Genomic DNA, 17,460 nt, shown 5'->3' on the forward strand with positions numbered 1-17,460 from the left:
GGGAACATATTGTTATTCAAAAAAAGCTTCTCAAGAAAAATCAATTCTCCAAAGGCATCATGCTAGTAAGACTTGTACTAAAGTTAAACAACCAGTGGAATGCAAAAGAGGAGGTGAGATCATTGGAGGATAAATCGAGGATAGACATATAGGGTAAAGAAGAATTAGTAAAGATATTGAAGGAAGGCATTATGTTGGGAAGTTGACAGTATGACAAGTACAGTTCCTCAAGGAAAGGGAACCTTGTCATGTGGTGCAACCAGCTGGTTTGATTCACAAGGTTCGCACCACTCAAGTCAAGAAATAACAGCAAAGAAAGATGAGAAAGCCACTCAAGGTTCTTGATTCTGAAATCGTTATAACGAAGGTCAAGAGTATGCAAGTTTGTAAGATTCCCAAGTCATAAGGAATTTCACCAGTGAAGAATGTTCCTAAAAGATTCAAGTGCCTTAATTTCTTGAAGGAACCAATGAATTTTGGTATTTCACTTCCAAAATCAACAAAACTCAAGTTCCAAATAATTCAAATGCTGCAACTCAAGCAGTGCGGGGCTAAGCTTAGCAGCCTCCAGATAAACATAACCATCCGACGGAGGTACATGCAGATCGAGTGAAACTACGTGACCAATTCTCTTGCTACACGAGATGCCCTTCCATTTGCAACATTCCTTTTTAACTTCTTCACTTCCCCAGGATGAGAGAATTCCATGGTCGTCAACAAGGCCATGCTTAAACTTGAGAAGAGCTTGTCTTTCCCTGTCTATGCACCTAACTTCACTAGCAGATATTGAATTAAGTTTCATGCATAGTGAAAGTAAAAACATCAATACACTCAGTATTTTGATGAATATGCCAATCTCCATAATTTTTTCTGATATCATGTTTATAGTAATTGAAAAAGATTAAAGTTTTTCAATTTCATGCAATCATATTATATATGAAGCCGTAGAGGATGTATGTCCCACAATGAAGTAGATTCCACTATTGTGGAATGGTATAACATTGGTCAAAAGAATCTGACGGATGTTAGGTTCACGTTGCGACAAGGATATTGACTTTTCATATTGCGATAAGGATATTGACTCAATAAAGAGAGAGGTGGGTGCTACTAAAATGATTTTCCTTCTTGATGTTAATTGATTGTTAGGGACATTTCTTATTAATTCACACTGACCTACTGTTTTAAATGACTTTTTATGCGCTTGAGCCCTTATTTGGTTTCACTAAAAAATTTCATAAAAATTTAAATGAAAAAGTCGATAATTAACGTTAACCACTAATTTAATGAAGTTCACAACTTTTTACACATTCTATCAACTTTCATTAAAATATACTAAAAATTTAATATTTAGCGAAAACTAAACAGGGACTAGAGATTATTGATTAGTGCAATAAAAAAAATTAATTTCATATTTTATTTTTAAATATATTCAGTTTAAGATATTATTAATTTCCTCCTAATCATAAATCATTCCTAATACTGACCGAATTTTCGACCACATTTTAAAAAAAAAAATTTAGGTTGCCGATGTCATACATTTCGTCATGGTTTGAGAAAGTAAGTACCAACCTAACATCCTTGTTGCAACGTGAACCTAACATCCTTATCGCAATATGAAAATAAGATATATTCTTGGTTTGGCAGTTCGAAAGATTTAGGTATATCATATGAAATGTCCGAAGAAAATGTGCATTAGATTAACTTAAATTATAATCTTAGCTTTTCAAAGCATGTTCACGACTCTTTCCGTTATAAGACTCCCAACGATTTACTCCATGTAAAAGGAGACTATTTGAAATTTACTAAGCTTCTATAAAAATCGTATAACAATTATATTGTTAAATTAACCATCATGATTGGATTAGTCAACTTGTCTCTTTTGATCAATCTTACTAATCAACACCTCTTCACTAATTCATTTTACAAGAGAAGACCAAAAGTTTCGTTAACTCCCACTAGCTAGACCATAAAAAAGATGTTTAAAACAATAAAAAAAAGAATTAAAAAATTATTCACACGTGTGGCACAACACCTTGGACCAAAATATTATCTCAACATGTCAATTATCATGTTTACGATCAAAAGTTGCAAGAACATTCGTTCCTTCCTATACCATTCCACACATTTCTTCTAGCGTGCATAACGGCTATAACATTGGTCTTCATAACGGGCTATAACATTGGTCTTCATAAACACCTATTCATGGGGCCTCAATTACAACACAATGTCACTATAATCCTAGATACGTTAAAGTTTGAAATTTCAGATTGTTTAAGTTGAATCTTAACTATGATTATAGTTAATTAAGAGATTAATTATTGTTATTATGATATTAACCACTACAAAGAAGTCCCAAGTGAAATTGTTTAGGTTATGTAATCTACATGACACAATCCAACACGATATAACTTTTAAAATAAATATTGCACACGAATTAATGAAAAACTTTTAACACTATATATATATAATGCAATTATTTGAAATATTCAACTTGATTATACCAACAACGTGATAAATATATTATAGTTTTAAGCTATTTCAGAAAAAACATGGTACATATTGCAAGAGCAGAGGTTTATATTGTGTAATTGAGTTTTTTGAGTTACCAAGCAAATTTAAACAAAAAATGGTTCAAGTGACAAACCAAATTTCTTGTAAACACTAACATATCTAGTCATAAAACATTGTTCATCACTCAACTTATACAAAATTTCATGTTGGTCATCAAACTTTATTTTGTTATTTAAATAGTCATTAAGTTTGACCACTCAATTAAATTGCATTAAGTATTCTAACTGAATGTATAATGTGTAATTGCTCAACGTTAGATCGCTATCGACCACATCAGGCATTCTACTAGAAAAAAAGATTAAAATTTAAAAAAGATCTTTTTTCTTTAAATTTTTGAAACCCTTTCAAATTTTTGAATAACTTAACATCCTTGCTCTGATATGTTGTGGCCTGTGGGTATTGCATTGACCCTTACCTCAATTTTACTACCACATTTTTTATATGTTGGGGGGCTATGCATTGATCCTTAACTCAATTTTACTGCTACATTTTTTAGAAAAGAAATTTTATTTATTTTATTTGGTAAACCATTGGTTTGACCCTGAGTTGATCTTTGACTTTTACCTTTTGCTTAACATATGTTTAAAATATCGGGCTCTCAAGTTTACAAGTAAAAATTCAATAACTGAGAAATGGAGTTGTCGATGAATCTTTTTGCCGGCAATCATTCTCAAAACTAAATGTCACATAACTAAATTGTGGGTATATATTCTTCACCATTTAAGCAACACTATTTCTAGCATCAATGGTAAAAGTAAGTTTCCCGTAGATATTTGTTTGGAAAGTCTTGACTTCCACATAATTCATTTTTTGAAGAACCAATTTCCACAAAACTGTTCACGGTTCGTGGCTGTATTTTATTTATTATTTAGGATGTTTTTATCCGTAAATTAACTATTTATCACTAACTTGTCCATTTTCATTTATGTGTGATTTAGTAGGAATGGATCTTCCAATCAGTGATAATGGATTAAAAAAACATTATGACCTTTTCTAAGATTTTGTTTTTATATTGATTTCACCATGTAGTTCTTGTTTTATCCCAAGATTGTTTGTAAAATATTGTAGGGGAGCACCAAATTATATATATTATTTAGGATGTTGAAATTAAAGTTATTATCCATGAATTAACTATTTATCTGTAATTTGTCCATTTTCATTTACGCGTGATTCAGTAGGAATGGATTAATTTTTAGAAAGATCTTCAAATTGGCGATAATGCATCAAAAAAACATTATGACCTTTTCTAAGATTTTTTTTTTTTTTAATATTGACTTCACCATGTAGTTCTTGTTTTATCCCAAGATTGATTGTAAAATACTGTAGTGGGCCACCAAATTATATATATTATTTAGGATGTTGAAATTAAAGTTATTACCCATGAATTAACTATTTATCTGTAATTTGTCCATTTTCATTTACGCGAGATTCAGTAGGAATGGATTAATTTTTAGAAAGATCTTCAAATTAGCGATAATGCATCAAAAAAACATTTTGACCTTTTCTAAGATTTTTTTTTTTTTTTTTAATATTGACTTCACCATGTAGTTCTTGTTTTATCCCAAGATTGTTTGTAAAATATTGTCGTGGAGCACCAAATTATATATTTTAGTCAAGTGGTTCGAATCAAAGTCTTTCTCATTGAATTCACCACTATCTTATAATTTTTATGGACATTAGGTGTATAACAATAGTCTTCCAACTTGCTGGAAAAAGACAAGGAAACTAAAAAAATGATCAATTCTTCTCAAGGACCATGATGTCTACCTTAAAATTTAGATAATTTGGTTCAACTTAGTACCGGAACAAGCAAAGATCCTTTTTTTTTTAATTTAATTGAGACCCATCCGGATTTTCTGAATGAGCTTAACACACTTTGATATTTTGGGGTATTTTGCATCGACTTACGACCTTGTCTATTACTAAAAGAATAAGCTACATGTTGCCATGAACCAGAACATTTTGTAACGATGCATCTTTCTCATGCCAAATCCTGTTCTGTTTGATCCTCCTCTTCTCCTCACCTAGAAGAGTCACTGGACTCATTCTTCTCTAACCTGCTTATTTTCCTCCTCTTCAATGATAGCAACCTCTTTGCCCAAACCTTACTCTTTTGTATGTAGAGTTTGCTTGCCCTTTCTTCATTGGCTCACTTAGGGTTCTTGAGAAAAACGGTTCTCTTAATTTGAAAGCAAGAATATTTGCAATGAAAAATGGTGTAATATTTTTTACAAAAATGCAGGCTATTTATAGATTTATTTGTGAGCATTCAAACAGTCTAAAAATCTCTTTAGAACGGTGGTGACAACCTTTCAAAACAAATAAAGATATATGTTTAGACCAAAACCATGCGTCTGGTACTTGAATATGCTTGGTCATGTTAATTTCGATTTACAGGTTTCACATAAAATTAAACTCAAAGCAGCTTGATTAAAAAATATTTTTTAACAATCCTCAACATGAATAAAATATATCGATTTTTATAAACAATCCAACACCAAATATGAATTTCGAATACAAATAAAGAGAAATTGCATCGAGATAAGTAGCCAAAGACTCAAATTTTCCTAGTAAAAAAAACTATCGAATTTACTTGGCCAATCAATAGCAAAGAAATTTGAATAGTTAGTCATTTGTGTAAAACTATGCAATAGAAGTCACACAGTTCCATTCAAACACAGTGATTCTAAAGTTTTTGTCAATTTTGACCTTGAACACCTCCTAGTTCATTAGTATTTTTTAAGAATTCATCTTTAAATAATTCTCATAGTAGCGACCCATTCTCTCCCACATATGTGATCACCATAAAGAGCATTATGTTGTCTACTTGAACAAATCAAAAAATAGAGAGCATTAAAAGCTTGACTTAATGTGATTCTCACAACAGTTAGGCATTATCTTATCATAGAAATGAGTAATAGTAATGAATCTCCCCAGTGCGTACTAATTTGTCACAATTTAATTGTCCCATTGAATCTAGATTTTTAGATCTCGAGTTAATTAGGTTGGATTTCCATGTGAAAACTCATGGTTACATTATCGATTTTAACCCATCGTACTTGGTGAACTTTCAACTTGCTCTCTTTTCAAACCTTTAGTAATGATAAGTTATCTAAGCCGTTGTATATATTTGTTAGGTAAAATTTGATTGTTGGAAGTGATGTTAGAAGAAAAGAAGTGAAAATTGGCCAAAGAATGGCGAAAAGAAGAAGAAAAATTCCAAAGTTCGGAGACTAAGTACAAATATTTAAAAGTTAATTTGGACTAATTGTTCAAAATTTATGTGATATGTCTGCACTGTCAAAAATTAAATTGTGTTTTGATTATGTCAACGAAAGTTGAATTGGAAATCTTTAACGGTAAAGGAGACTTTAGTCTTTAGCGCCAGAAAATGCGAGCCCTTTTACTTCAACAAAAAAGTGCAAAAGCCATTGATGAGTCATATATGGAAGAAATTAAGAAAATTGAACTTGATAAAATTGCATGGAGTTCTATATTCTTGCATTTGTCTGACAATGTGTTAAGAGAGATTGGAGAGAGAAAAACTACTGCTAAGTTGTGGAAAAATTGGAAGATACTTCTTTGAATAAAATCATGCCTAATAAAGTTTATCTTCTAAAACAATTTTTTGGTTTAAATTGGACCCATCTCTTGATCTTGAGGCAAACATTGATAGATTCAACAGATTATCCCGTGACCTAGCCGACTGTGATGAGAAACTCTCAAAAGATCAGTTGGCTGTGGTTTTGTTAAATTCAAAAAGTGATAAAATAGAGATGTTAAAAATGCTATTGAATATGGAAGGAAGACTCTAATTACTAACGTGATAATAAATGCATTGAGAAACAAAGAGTTAGAGTTAAAATCTAAAAAGTAAGAATCTGTTAGTGAAGAAAATTTGATGGTTAAGTCCAAACCTAATTCAAACTCAAAGATGATCAATTTTAATAAGAGATCTGGTCACAAGAAAATGGTGAACTTTAATATCTATCCAATTAAGTAGGGAGAATTTTCGCATCCATCAAAAGGATAACACTTTAAATGGATAGTTTTACTTCTTTTTGCATAAAATTATTAAAGAAAGGAGTCAGTGTCACTTTGACGTTACTAGGTCAAATCCACTTTACCACCCTATTCCTTTCTCTCTTTTTTGGCTTTTTTCTATAATTTTTTAAATTACTTGGAGATTCCCTGTAACTCCTTAAAATGACATCATCGATTTTCTTTTACTTGTTATTTGACTTATCGAATAACGGTTTTTCAATATGGAAAGATGCATTGTGAAGTATTCACGAACACTTTAAAATGGTACCAAGAACGCAAGAACGCGCCTTGATTAATGAAGAATATAGTTCAAAAAGAAGCTAAAAATGTGACAAAGAAATGGGAATTGAAATAAATAAATAAAAATAGAATTATTAAATCATTTCTAGCAGTCATCTTTAGCTCATTATTTTGAACTTATTGTTTAATAATTTTTCAATTTGAAAGATACTACTTGACTTAGATCCCACTGTCGACAAGCTATTGACTTCTTAAAAGTTTTTTTGCTTTCTAAGAAGGGCATTTTGTAGTTGCACCACCAACATCAAAGATAAGATACGGAAAATGAATCAATCATATCCTCTATTTTCATCGTTGCATATATAGATTTATATATATATATATATATATATATATATATATATATATATATATATATATATATATATATATATATATATATATATAAATCTATATATGCAACGATGAAAATAGAGGATATGATTGATTCATTTTCCGTATCTTATCTTTGATGTTGGTGGTGCAACTACAAAATGCCCTTCTTAGAAAGTATATGTACCAAATCATTTACCAAATGGATAACCGAATTGACAAATATCGCGCCCTTATTGGAATGGACAGGCGCTCCTCCAATAGGGGGGCGCCATTTCTCAATTCGATCAAAAATTATGTAAGACATTTGGTACAAGTAGATTAATTTATTTTTATTTTTATTTTTTTTGTCCATACAACAACATTTAAAAAAACAAAAACTTCATGTTTTCATCTGTCCATTGGATGGTCTTGAAAATTTAGAACACTGTATCTTAAGTAACTAAAATAGGCACTATGTCTTAAATAACTAAAGTGGCACTCAAGTCAGGAAGTGATTGATGTTCGATTGGGCTGTGTCCTATGATTCCACGGGTCAGTGCTTCCTCTTCCGCACATTTAAAACATAGTTTTTCAAGGAACCTAAATTTAAAATGTTAATATTTAGCCACTAAACTTTATATTGTTTAGCATCCGCTGCCATTGAATTTGCTGCTGTCTCTAACTTACGAACAAGCAGTTCAAGGCCTTACCTTAGTTCCTTAACTTTCACCCCGTCAGTCATTGAAATTAACTCCGCCAGTCCAAACTAGTAGTCCCACTAACTTGGCTCGCTAGATTCTTATGTGGCATGCTGTGGATATTAGTTGTCCCAACTCGAGTGAATTTGAGAGAGATACAGGGAAATGAGATTAGTTGAGCATTGATTAGTGCTTGTTCGAGAAGTGCCCCGACTATGGGAAGTGAAGGCAGAATGATCGTGGAAGACCTAATTATTGAGGAAGTTTGGCTTACCGAAGGGCTAGGCTAAAGGCAGAATCCTTAACCCGCGGGAATAAAAGTCAATCTGAGATTGCTTAAATTTCATCTCATAAATAAGACTACCTCCCCGGGCAAAATTCAAAAACAGTGGTGGAGTGACCACTTTCTGGGATCCCGGCAACCTACCCACCCAATATTGTAACTCCCAAAATTTTCATAAATTTTGAAGTGTTATAAAAAAATTTCTTTTCTATATATTGAAAGTGCAACGATAAAAATAAAATAACTGAAATATCCATAAATTTAAACAAAACATGAAAATTGTATTAAAAAAAATATGTTTAACTAGTTAATAAATTTAAAGACAGGAAAAAACTTAATTTGTATTTTTTTTTTTTCGTTCCACTTGACAACCCACATCACTATCCTGCCACAGATCCAATCGACCCGCCATAACCTGTAAAATTATTACAAAAATGATTATTTAAAAATATCAGTAAATTATGTGCAATTTTCATAGACAATTATATAACAATAAATTAAACACTTTATACTACCTTTCTTGTGAAGTATATCAGTAACCAAGGGACACATCCATCGTGTCCCCTCAGTAGTACTTTGAATTCCTCAAGAATTTCACATTTTGTTATAACCAATAGAGTTCACATTCCATTAGGTCGAACCCGAAAGTTCACTTGCATTTCATGAATAAATTATTGAACATAAAAGTACACGAAGACAAACAACTTACACAAAAGTATCTTAGCTCGTTAAATCAAACAAATTTTTGAAAATAAATATAATTGCACGCTCAAAACTCCTAAATTTCTTGCGTCCGCCAAAATAATAAAAATCAGCTTTCTTTAGCTTTGAAAAGCACTTAATCTCTCTGTCGTGTGAGTCTTTATAATTTCTATGATAATTTAGCTGAATTTGCTAAGTATAAACAGAGAAGGCTTCCCGTTGAAAGTGGAATATTTTTACTTCTGGACTATACTACTTGTACATAAAAATTGTATGTAAAGAATTACATAAAATGATGTGGATGGGCGAAATTGAATAAAAAAGTTCTCTTTATTTCAAACTGACAAATGATAAAATAACATGCGATATTATGTAATCCATTATGTAAAACTTGATATACATGTAACAGTGTCCTTTTATTTTAGTTCAAATGGTTAAATGCTCTTTTAATTCAAGAAAAATGCTCTTTGGTGTACACCTAGATTGACATCCTCTAATAGGAGGTGAGTCCGGCGATTACGGCCAACCATGGTGTACACCAAAGGAAGTACACCTAGCCTTTCTCTTAATTCAGTTACAAATCCTTGTCAACTAAAAGTTTAGTTTGTATCTATATGAAACACATACAGGGCTATCAACAACGATAAAATAAAACATAATTAAATTAAATACTAATAAAAGGTAACTTCTTTAAACCTCAATATCTTGGATCTGACATATTCAAATTAACTTTTTCTCAAGTCGAAAACTTCTAATTAATTATAACCTATAAAACGAGTTCAATATTGATATACTAAATCTATTTCCATCAATATCTAATTACTTGACCCAAAAAAAAAAAAAAAAAAAAAAAAACATATTTCACTTCATTCCCTCAATTTTCAAAGTATAAAAACATAACATATAGAATAAATAAATTATTCTAAAAATTTTGAGACTTTACAAATATGAACTATCTGAGCACCAAGAGAGACTCCATGTGCGACAATGAACAATCAACCATATGACAAGGTACCCTTAAAGTAAGATACCGAAAGATCCACTTCGCGAGTTAAAGGCAAGTATCTTGACAGTAGAAGTTGTTCAAAACTAGCCAACCGTAGTTTGTTTGGATGATTATCGCTCACGGACACACCACATAAGAATTCAGATAACCAAATGAGCCTCGCCGTTAGTTTTTGAAAGTAACTTATTTTAGTGACTAACGCCATAAACATAACAAAGTGATTCATTAACTAAATATTAACATGTTAATCTTCAAATGTCGTTTGCAAATATGCCTACAAATTCATGGATGAACCAACAGCTAATCAAATTGCAAAAAACTTACAAGATATTCTGAGAATACTGCATTTTAAACCCCTGTTTGACTCCCTTTAAAACAAAACAATTTATTTCTTATACTCATTTTCAACCACACATTCACACGATAAAATATTTTGCACTTAAACCCACATACTTTCCCTACTTTATAACCACACATTATCCGAAAAAATCATTATTCAAAACATCATTTTTACACAATAATGGCCTAAATAATTCGATGGGGGTAGTTACTAACCCTACCACATAGTTCCAACAACAACAGAAGTAGCAAAAAAGACAGCAACGCATCAAATAGCAGCTAAATTGAGTATACAAGTTATACGTATTTTAAAAACTATAGTTAGATGCTTCTTACTACGTCATTAAATTATTAATTGAATCAATCTTCTTACGGTGCATAACAAAGGAAATTATATCGATAACACAATTACTTTTTTATCATTCGTACACTATGAACATGATTGAACATCAGTTGCATGTTTCCAATTGGCCAATAAAAATTTGTCTCAAGATTAATATAGCATTGACTTTATGTCTATGCTTACCAGCCTATACAAGTGAAGTCAGTCCATCTCTATGTCCTCCATTCCCTCTTTTAAGACTTCCGATGTTATAGAAGTCCAAGTGTTTTCAGCTGCTGAACATGCTCAGGGGGAAGGGTTGGAGGAGACCAATCAGATCCGGTCATCTCATCATCAACATCCTCCACAACATATTCCTGTCGAAACAGGTAGGCAATTTCCGATTAAGATTATCGAATTAGAACTCGAATTGAGAAGGATGCAAGTAAAAATAACAAAGCAAATCTCATCCTTCAGTAAATGGTACAACTATACAGAGTTAAAGAGAGAATGTCCTTAATGGCTTGGAAAGTAGTATATAAAGAAAAAGTCAAACAAAACACTTTCCTTTGAAATTGTATCTGGTTCCATCTTTCTTTTATTTATTATGTTTGCTTCTCCTTTGAACATCCTGATGCACAAATAGCTAGAATAGCAGCTCAAATAAGAGGAGTTAAAAGGACCATATACACTTGATTGATTACTGAAAAACATTAAGAAAGAAAAGCAGTTCAAAACTTATGTATTGTCCTGTCCAGACTTATGTATTGTCCTGTCCACTCTTGTCTAATATTGTGTACCCAATGTCCTGTATCTAGTCTTGTCCAATATCGCATGCCAACATGTTCTAAGAGATTTCTCATCATACACTTGAATAAAATGAGTTGACAAATGGAAGGGAGCTCAAATATTAGAATATCTTCAAACAAATAGCAGATTGAACAACTAGTCATAATAAGACAAAAATTTCAGGACACACACACACACAAATGTAATTCTCACTCACTTTTGTTAGCATTCGTTTTGCTAGTATGTGGTAGTGCCGCTGCCAAATCCTCTGTCCTACCATGGTTGCCACCAGCACACTGTAGAATATACCGATTACAGTAAATAGTCCCAACACAATTAAAGCCATTATAAATAATAGCGGCAACCCAGCTTCGCCAGCACCTCCCAGGCAACCACATTCACTAGCTGCACTAGCACAACCTTCAAAGCACGTGGTACAGTCGGTCCACATACAAAGAGTGCCAGGCAAATGGCAATCAGCACACATTCTGCATGAATGACATAAGTAAAAATATTTATGGAAGAGAGATCCATTTGATCAAATTAAACCATCATATATTTCTATAATCAGCAAAAAAGGTTAACAATTAATTATTAACTCCACGTGATAATTTCAGTTGATAAATGCTTCAAAACAGAACAAGTGACAGATCAACAAGAAAAAATTCCATCCTTGGAAAAGCATTTACAACAGATATCAGGCCATACCCAGAGTGGGTTTTCCACATGTTACAAGATTTAGCTCAAAACACTCGGAAAATGTCATCCTCAAAAAATGAGAGAGTAATAGTATCAATAAATGAAAGAGAAAAAGAAAGGCATGCAAACTTTTCTAGACTTCCAAAGAAAAGACAGAATGACCAGCAAAGAAAAATTCAAACACCAAAAATAAGTTAAAGCTCTAAAATTAATACCAAAGTTCTCATCTGCATAAAATCATAAGCCACAGAGAAAATATACCCAGGGTGACAGCAACAAAGACACAATTCTCGACATGGCTGGGCCAAGTCATTGCGCACCCTTCTGTCATAACACGTGATGAAGCACCCAGATAAGCCCAATAACGCGAAAAACAGAAGTGCTCCTGCACAGATAGAAAATACAATATAATATTAACATCATTACGTCTAAATTCGTGAATCAATATTTTTTTGTAGGTATAAGAGACATGAATGTTCACTTGATAAGTAGATATATTTCCATGAAATTATCTACACCTGTGTACATGAAGACAAATGAGGCATAGAGAGGAGGGAATGAAAAGAGAAGAAAAGTGAGCACATACAACTAGACACACAAGTAGGCATGAGAAGGGATTAGAGAGGAGGGAGTAGAAGCCAAGCAGGAATGGAGTAATTCTCTCATGGTTGGGACAGGGGAGAGGAGACAAGAGAACTACACCCAACATTTGTCCACCCCAAGATCTCAAATTACAATAATTAGCTCACATAGTTTACAATTTTCTAGTGCACAAATTAGAAACTACGGTTTCGAAATTCTTTGGATTAACAATTAATCTTTTATAGATATTGAAGTAGCAAGCAAGGACAATTGTTCACTGAATGCACAATAAGAGCTCTTCTCATTGGCGAGACAAGAAGTTTCTGGAATGCCTAGAAGTTTCCAAAACCCAATTACATCGCAGAGATCGTCTGAAATATCATTGCTATCTAACTGTAGCAAGTACCCACTACCCAGGTAGGTTATCCCTATTATGATGCTATTTCACCATACAAATCAGGCACCTTAGAGAATCATAGCAAAACCCAAAGACTGACAGTTCAGAAAAATAAACCCCATTACGCTCGGTGAAAAGATGAACAAATTAAAGCATAAGATAAGAAGAATCCGATCTGAAGATGTCTTACCACATATGTAGTAAAAACTGAGTCCGCTATCGAAACCCCAGGCCTGGCGAAGCCAAAATTTCTGGTAGCAATCAATGAGATACACCAAATATGCCAACAAAGCAATAACCTGTAACAAGGAGGATGGGCCATGGAAATCAGAATAACACAATCGAAACAACTTTTTCACATGTCATTTCTAGTAAGTCTTGGCATAATATCTAGCAACAAGCAGCAAAAAATGAATACAGAAAACAGAAAAGAAAAGAAAGTTGTAATGACCTACCAACTGAACAGCAAGAAAGATAAATAAAATATCTCTTGTCACGAAAAATCGAAACTTCAAAGTACGCCATTTCCTATCAGCAACAACATGGACTCTCAAATGATAAGGAGCCTTACAAGTCGTGCAATGAGCAAATGCAAGCCCTTCCTGAAGATATGAAAAGCAAAGATAAAACATTAAGCAAAATTAAGATAGATACATAAATAACTTACTTTGTGTGATACTGAGTAAATGATATTGCATTATTAGCTTTGATCTATAACATGCTTATAACAGAATACATATCTTTTATCCAAACTTGAAGAAGCACATACTCAAATAATAATAGAACTACCTTTTTGAAGGATGTCCTCTTTTCGTTAATAAGTGACATTAGATATTATGCTCATCGTTTTCAGCATTTTTCAGATAATTGTCTAATGTGATGAAGAACAAGGCACATGCCCCAAAATTACAATTGGGGTTCGATACCTGATTATACTTTCACATTTAAAGATGCTAAACCAACAATCAATGTCACGTCAAACTACAATTCTATGTGAAATGAAATAAGGAAAAGAGAGTAGTGGATTAAGCAAAATCAATTAGAAAATCAGTAGCTGCAACATTTAAAGTAATTTAGCAAACTGGATAACATTAGAAGCTAAAATTGAAAGAGAATACTTGTGAATATTGAATTCTTGGAACCAATAAAACAAACCTTCACAGCACGCCAATGATCCAGACATTCTCGATGAACATACTTTGATGTCCCTTTGCACTTGCAAGGTGAAATAAAATCCCTACCTGATAAAGAACATAAGTTACAGATCTTACAGGCATTGTTTTTACATAAAGCGATACTCCCTTAGATTACAAATTGCCATTAGTCAAAATATAGGCTCAATACAAAGTGAACGTTACGCCATAATCAATACATAAATAGAACCCATTACACAATAATCTCCAACAACATTGGAACACAATGTCATAAAAATACACGTGATCACATTAAAGTCAGGAAAATAAAATCATCTAAAGCTTAACATATGACTAATATTTATTGTTATTCAGAAACAACAGTAGCACTGATATAGTTTACAGCATTAACCCAAATGTCCTCAGCATGGAGTACCAAAAGTCTAGCAAGTGCCAGCTCTCTGAATAAATATGAGCATAAATTTGTCAAAACACCATAAGCCCACAATAAATCTGGACTACATACTGTTTATGTAAACAATGATAGTAGGGTTGTGCTTGATGTACATAATTTATGTACATAGGGGTGTCCAAAATTATGTACACCAAGACTTTTCCATGATGGTAACAAGTACCATTTATGGGGACAATGACAGGAACAAGCACCATAAAGCCAGAAATGGACAAAACTTAGGCAAATCATTCCAAAATATGAACAATGAGTGTGTTCACACTCTAAATGAGAAAATCGAGAACTTTATTCATCTCACATAAAATGTTAATTCTTATACACAAAAATTATTGTTAGGTTGCAAAGAAAGTGTAATGAAATTGATTTAAGTTTGAAAAACCTGAAATGGAAAAACCTAAAGGTTTAAAAAATTGCTAAAATTAGAGTAACAGTGGCAGCCCTAACTATAGACGGATAGGCGACCGCCTAAGACCTCGCTTTGACGCGGGGCCGAATTGTGTAGGATTAATTGGCTGGTTGATGAAAATCGAAAAATTATATCGATGAAATCACATCATCGATCAACAATATCACAAGAAAGATTGAATGGCCATGGTATGTATTGAAAAAGAAGTTCTAAAATGGATTGATTGCAATAGTATAATTGTTGACATTCTATCAAAAAATTCTAGAACTGTAAATTTAATTTAGACATTTGAAAGTTTTAAATTACTATTTTTGTAATTATGAATATATACACAATATAGGTCCCCATTTTTGAAATTGGAATAAGCCCCAAAATATCAGGGTGGCCTTGTAGACTAAATTAAATTATTTTCATAATTGTTTCCAATAAAAACACTCAAATTCGAAATTTACGTAACATTTTTACCAACAATGAACAAAACCCATAACAGCTTCACACGTAATTCCTAGTAAAACACTTCCCACATAATTCGCAGTAAAACAATCTTTTATCCCAAAAAATTACAATCAGCATACCCAAAAACGAAAAATTCATCACGGATCGAAAAAAGTGTGAAATTGACAGTAAATAAGAAATCATACCGTCAGTTTCAAGGCAAATTCGGCATTGAATTTGCTCCCCAGGCCCCACTTCGAGGTCGATCTCCAAGGGTTCGTTTATCGGAGGATTCATTAGTGGTGAAGAATCAGAGAGATCGCCACCCATTTTATTCCAAACTAATCTTAACTCTCACTTCGAAAAAAGCGAACACTAAAATGGTGAAGCTAATGATTTTGATTCAATTGAATGATTCGTCCATATACAGAAGGGGGTAAAAACTCTTAATTCTCCGCAGACTCTTTGCGTGGAAATAGATACATATAAATAAATGTACCTACAATCTTGGTTTGTTAAGGAAGGTCTGAGGTTTAGATGACACCAAGAAAAAGGGAAGTATCGGGAAAGACTATGCAGTGCCATGTTTGGCTAAGCTTAAACACTAAAATTTATTTCCAAGTAGCTTTTCATAAATATATGAGATAATTAATTCTTCTTTTCTTAAAAGTAACTCTTATGTTATCTTATCTTATCTTAAAATCAAGTAACTTACTTATTAAAAATATACTTGTTTTATTAAAAATGAGATTATTTGTTTTAAACCTACTTTTTACTTATAAGTGAATATTTTAGCTTAGCAAAAAATGCACTATATGTTACAAAACTGAGAAGAAAAACGAGGTTTAGCTCGTTTTATGCTCATGTGGCTTGATTATAAAAAATATAATAATAAATTATAAATAGCTATTTTTATACTCAAACAGTCAACCAGAATGTATATAATTAAAAAAATGAGAAATATATATTTGAAAAAATAAACACATTTTATTAAAAAGATCATTAAAATGTTCGCTTAAACTCTTGCAATTGATTTCAGAAACGGATACAGTAAATATTGTAAAAGTGTAATGATTAAATATTGAAATTTTAAAGTTCAACGACCAATTACAAGCATGATTATAAGTAACGAGCCAAATGAAGATTTCTTCTTTCTCATTTTTTAGATTTATATTCATATTTTGAATAAATATGAGAATATATATGTGTTTGACTAGTAATAGCATGATAACCAACTACACCATCCAAACATATATGATCACAACCAAAGTAATTAAGGGTCTGTTCAGTAGAGATTTTGAAAATTGATTTTTTAATCGTTAAGAGAAAAATGAGGATCACTTGTGATAGAAGTCAAAAATTACGGTTGAAATAGTAAAATAACGATCAAAAAAAAATTTTTTTTTTTTATGAAAAATCACTCCCAAACGGGACCTAAATTATGATTATATTAATAAATAAAGCGACGTTATTGCTTAGAGCAAATGAGATTTCGACCCACAATGATTTTGGGCCGTTTCAATACGGGTCATGAGTAGTGGCCCCATTGAAAGAAAAGAGTAAATAATATTTCTTGTGTTAATGTTTTTGCAATATATTTAGACCACAAAAGTTTTGACTTCTATGCATTTTAGCAAGAATTGAACAAGTGTGATTGACACATCTGTGTACACTTCCATAGAGACACCCAATAAATAAATAAAAGCGCATGTCCCCTTTGGTGAGGGGCTCTTTTAGCAAATTCCCTCTAACTGTCAAATTAGTATGGGAACATTGGGACGCCACAAAAATAAAAGGAATAAGCCAAAAAAAAAAAAAAAAACCTTCTTCTTTTTTTATAAGTTGCATCAACATTCAATTCGTTGACTACTACCATTTTATAATTAAGAATCTGCTAAAAAAATTACGTCTTAAGAGAAGCTAAAATAGGGATGGCAATTAGTGGGAGTCCGGATCAGAGGAATCATTATTATCCCCGTCCCGTTTAG

At 32.2% G+C, this 17,460-nt stretch overlaps 2 protein-coding genes across 4 annotated transcripts in view; both read right to left on the reverse strand.

Annotated features, from left to right (window-relative positions):
* LOC111390887 (LRR receptor-like serine/threonine-protein kinase GSO1) overlaps positions 1-880 on the reverse strand; it is a 3,261-nt gene extending 2,381 nt beyond the window's left edge. The window contains exons 1-2 of the mRNA XM_023016015.1: positions 507-880; positions 93-347 (exon numbers count right to left, since the gene is read on the reverse strand). Of these exons, the coding sequence (XP_022871783.1) occupies positions 93-347; positions 507-880 (629 nt within the window). The remainder of the gene's footprint in view (positions 1-92; positions 348-506) is intronic.
* A 7,608-nt stretch (positions 881-8,488) lies between these two features.
* LOC111390873 lies at positions 8,489-16,013 on the reverse strand. Of its 3 annotated transcripts, XR_002702006.1 has the most exons (8): positions 15,679-16,006; positions 14,182-14,267; positions 13,482-13,628; positions 13,217-13,325; positions 12,309-12,432; positions 11,566-11,836; positions 10,764-10,936; positions 8,489-8,605 (listed from the first exon to the last, which is right to left on the reverse strand). XR_002702006.1 is itself a non-coding variant. In XM_023016002.1 (7 exons), exons 1-7 carry the CDS (start codon positions 15,800-15,802, stop codon positions 10,829-10,831), a joined length of 969 nt encoding a protein of 322 aa, XP_022871770.1. In that variant the 5' UTR covers positions 15,803-16,006; the 3' UTR covers positions 10,578-10,828. The 3 variants fall into 3 exon arrangements, 2 of the variants coding, with proteins under 2 accessions (XP_022871770.1, XP_022871771.1); XM_023016002.1 differs by lacking the exon at positions 8,489-8,605 and having other exon boundaries at positions 10,578-10,936; XM_023016003.1 differs by lacking the exons at positions 8,489-8,605; positions 10,764-10,936 and adding an exon at positions 10,956-11,190 and having other exon boundaries at positions 15,679-16,013.
* Positions 16,014-17,460: the final 1,447 nt, after the last annotated feature.

The sequence above is a fragment of the Olea europaea genome, unplaced genomic scaffold (genome assembly GCF_002742605.1).
Source record: "Olea europaea var. sylvestris unplaced genomic scaffold, O_europaea_v1 scaffold723, whole genome shotgun sequence".
Lineage (NCBI taxonomy): Eukaryota > Viridiplantae > Streptophyta > Magnoliopsida > Lamiales > Oleaceae > Olea > Olea europaea.

What these genes read in the sequence shown, in the direction of transcription:
- LOC111390873 (XM_023016002.1), bottom strand. Translation starts at nt 15,802, where the DNA reads ATGGGTGGCGATCTCTCTGATTCTTCACCACTAATGAATCCTCCGATA. An exon ending in ATCATTGGCGTGCTGTGAAG is followed by an intron (nt 13,629 to 14,181) that starts GTTTGTTTTATT and finishes TCATATCTTCAG; the next exon opens with GAAGGGCTTGCATTTGCTCA. An exon ending in CTTTGTTGCTGTCACCCTGG is followed by an intron (nt 11,837 to 12,308) that starts GTATATTTTCTC and finishes TCATTCATGCAG; the next exon opens with AATGTGTGCTGATTGCCATT.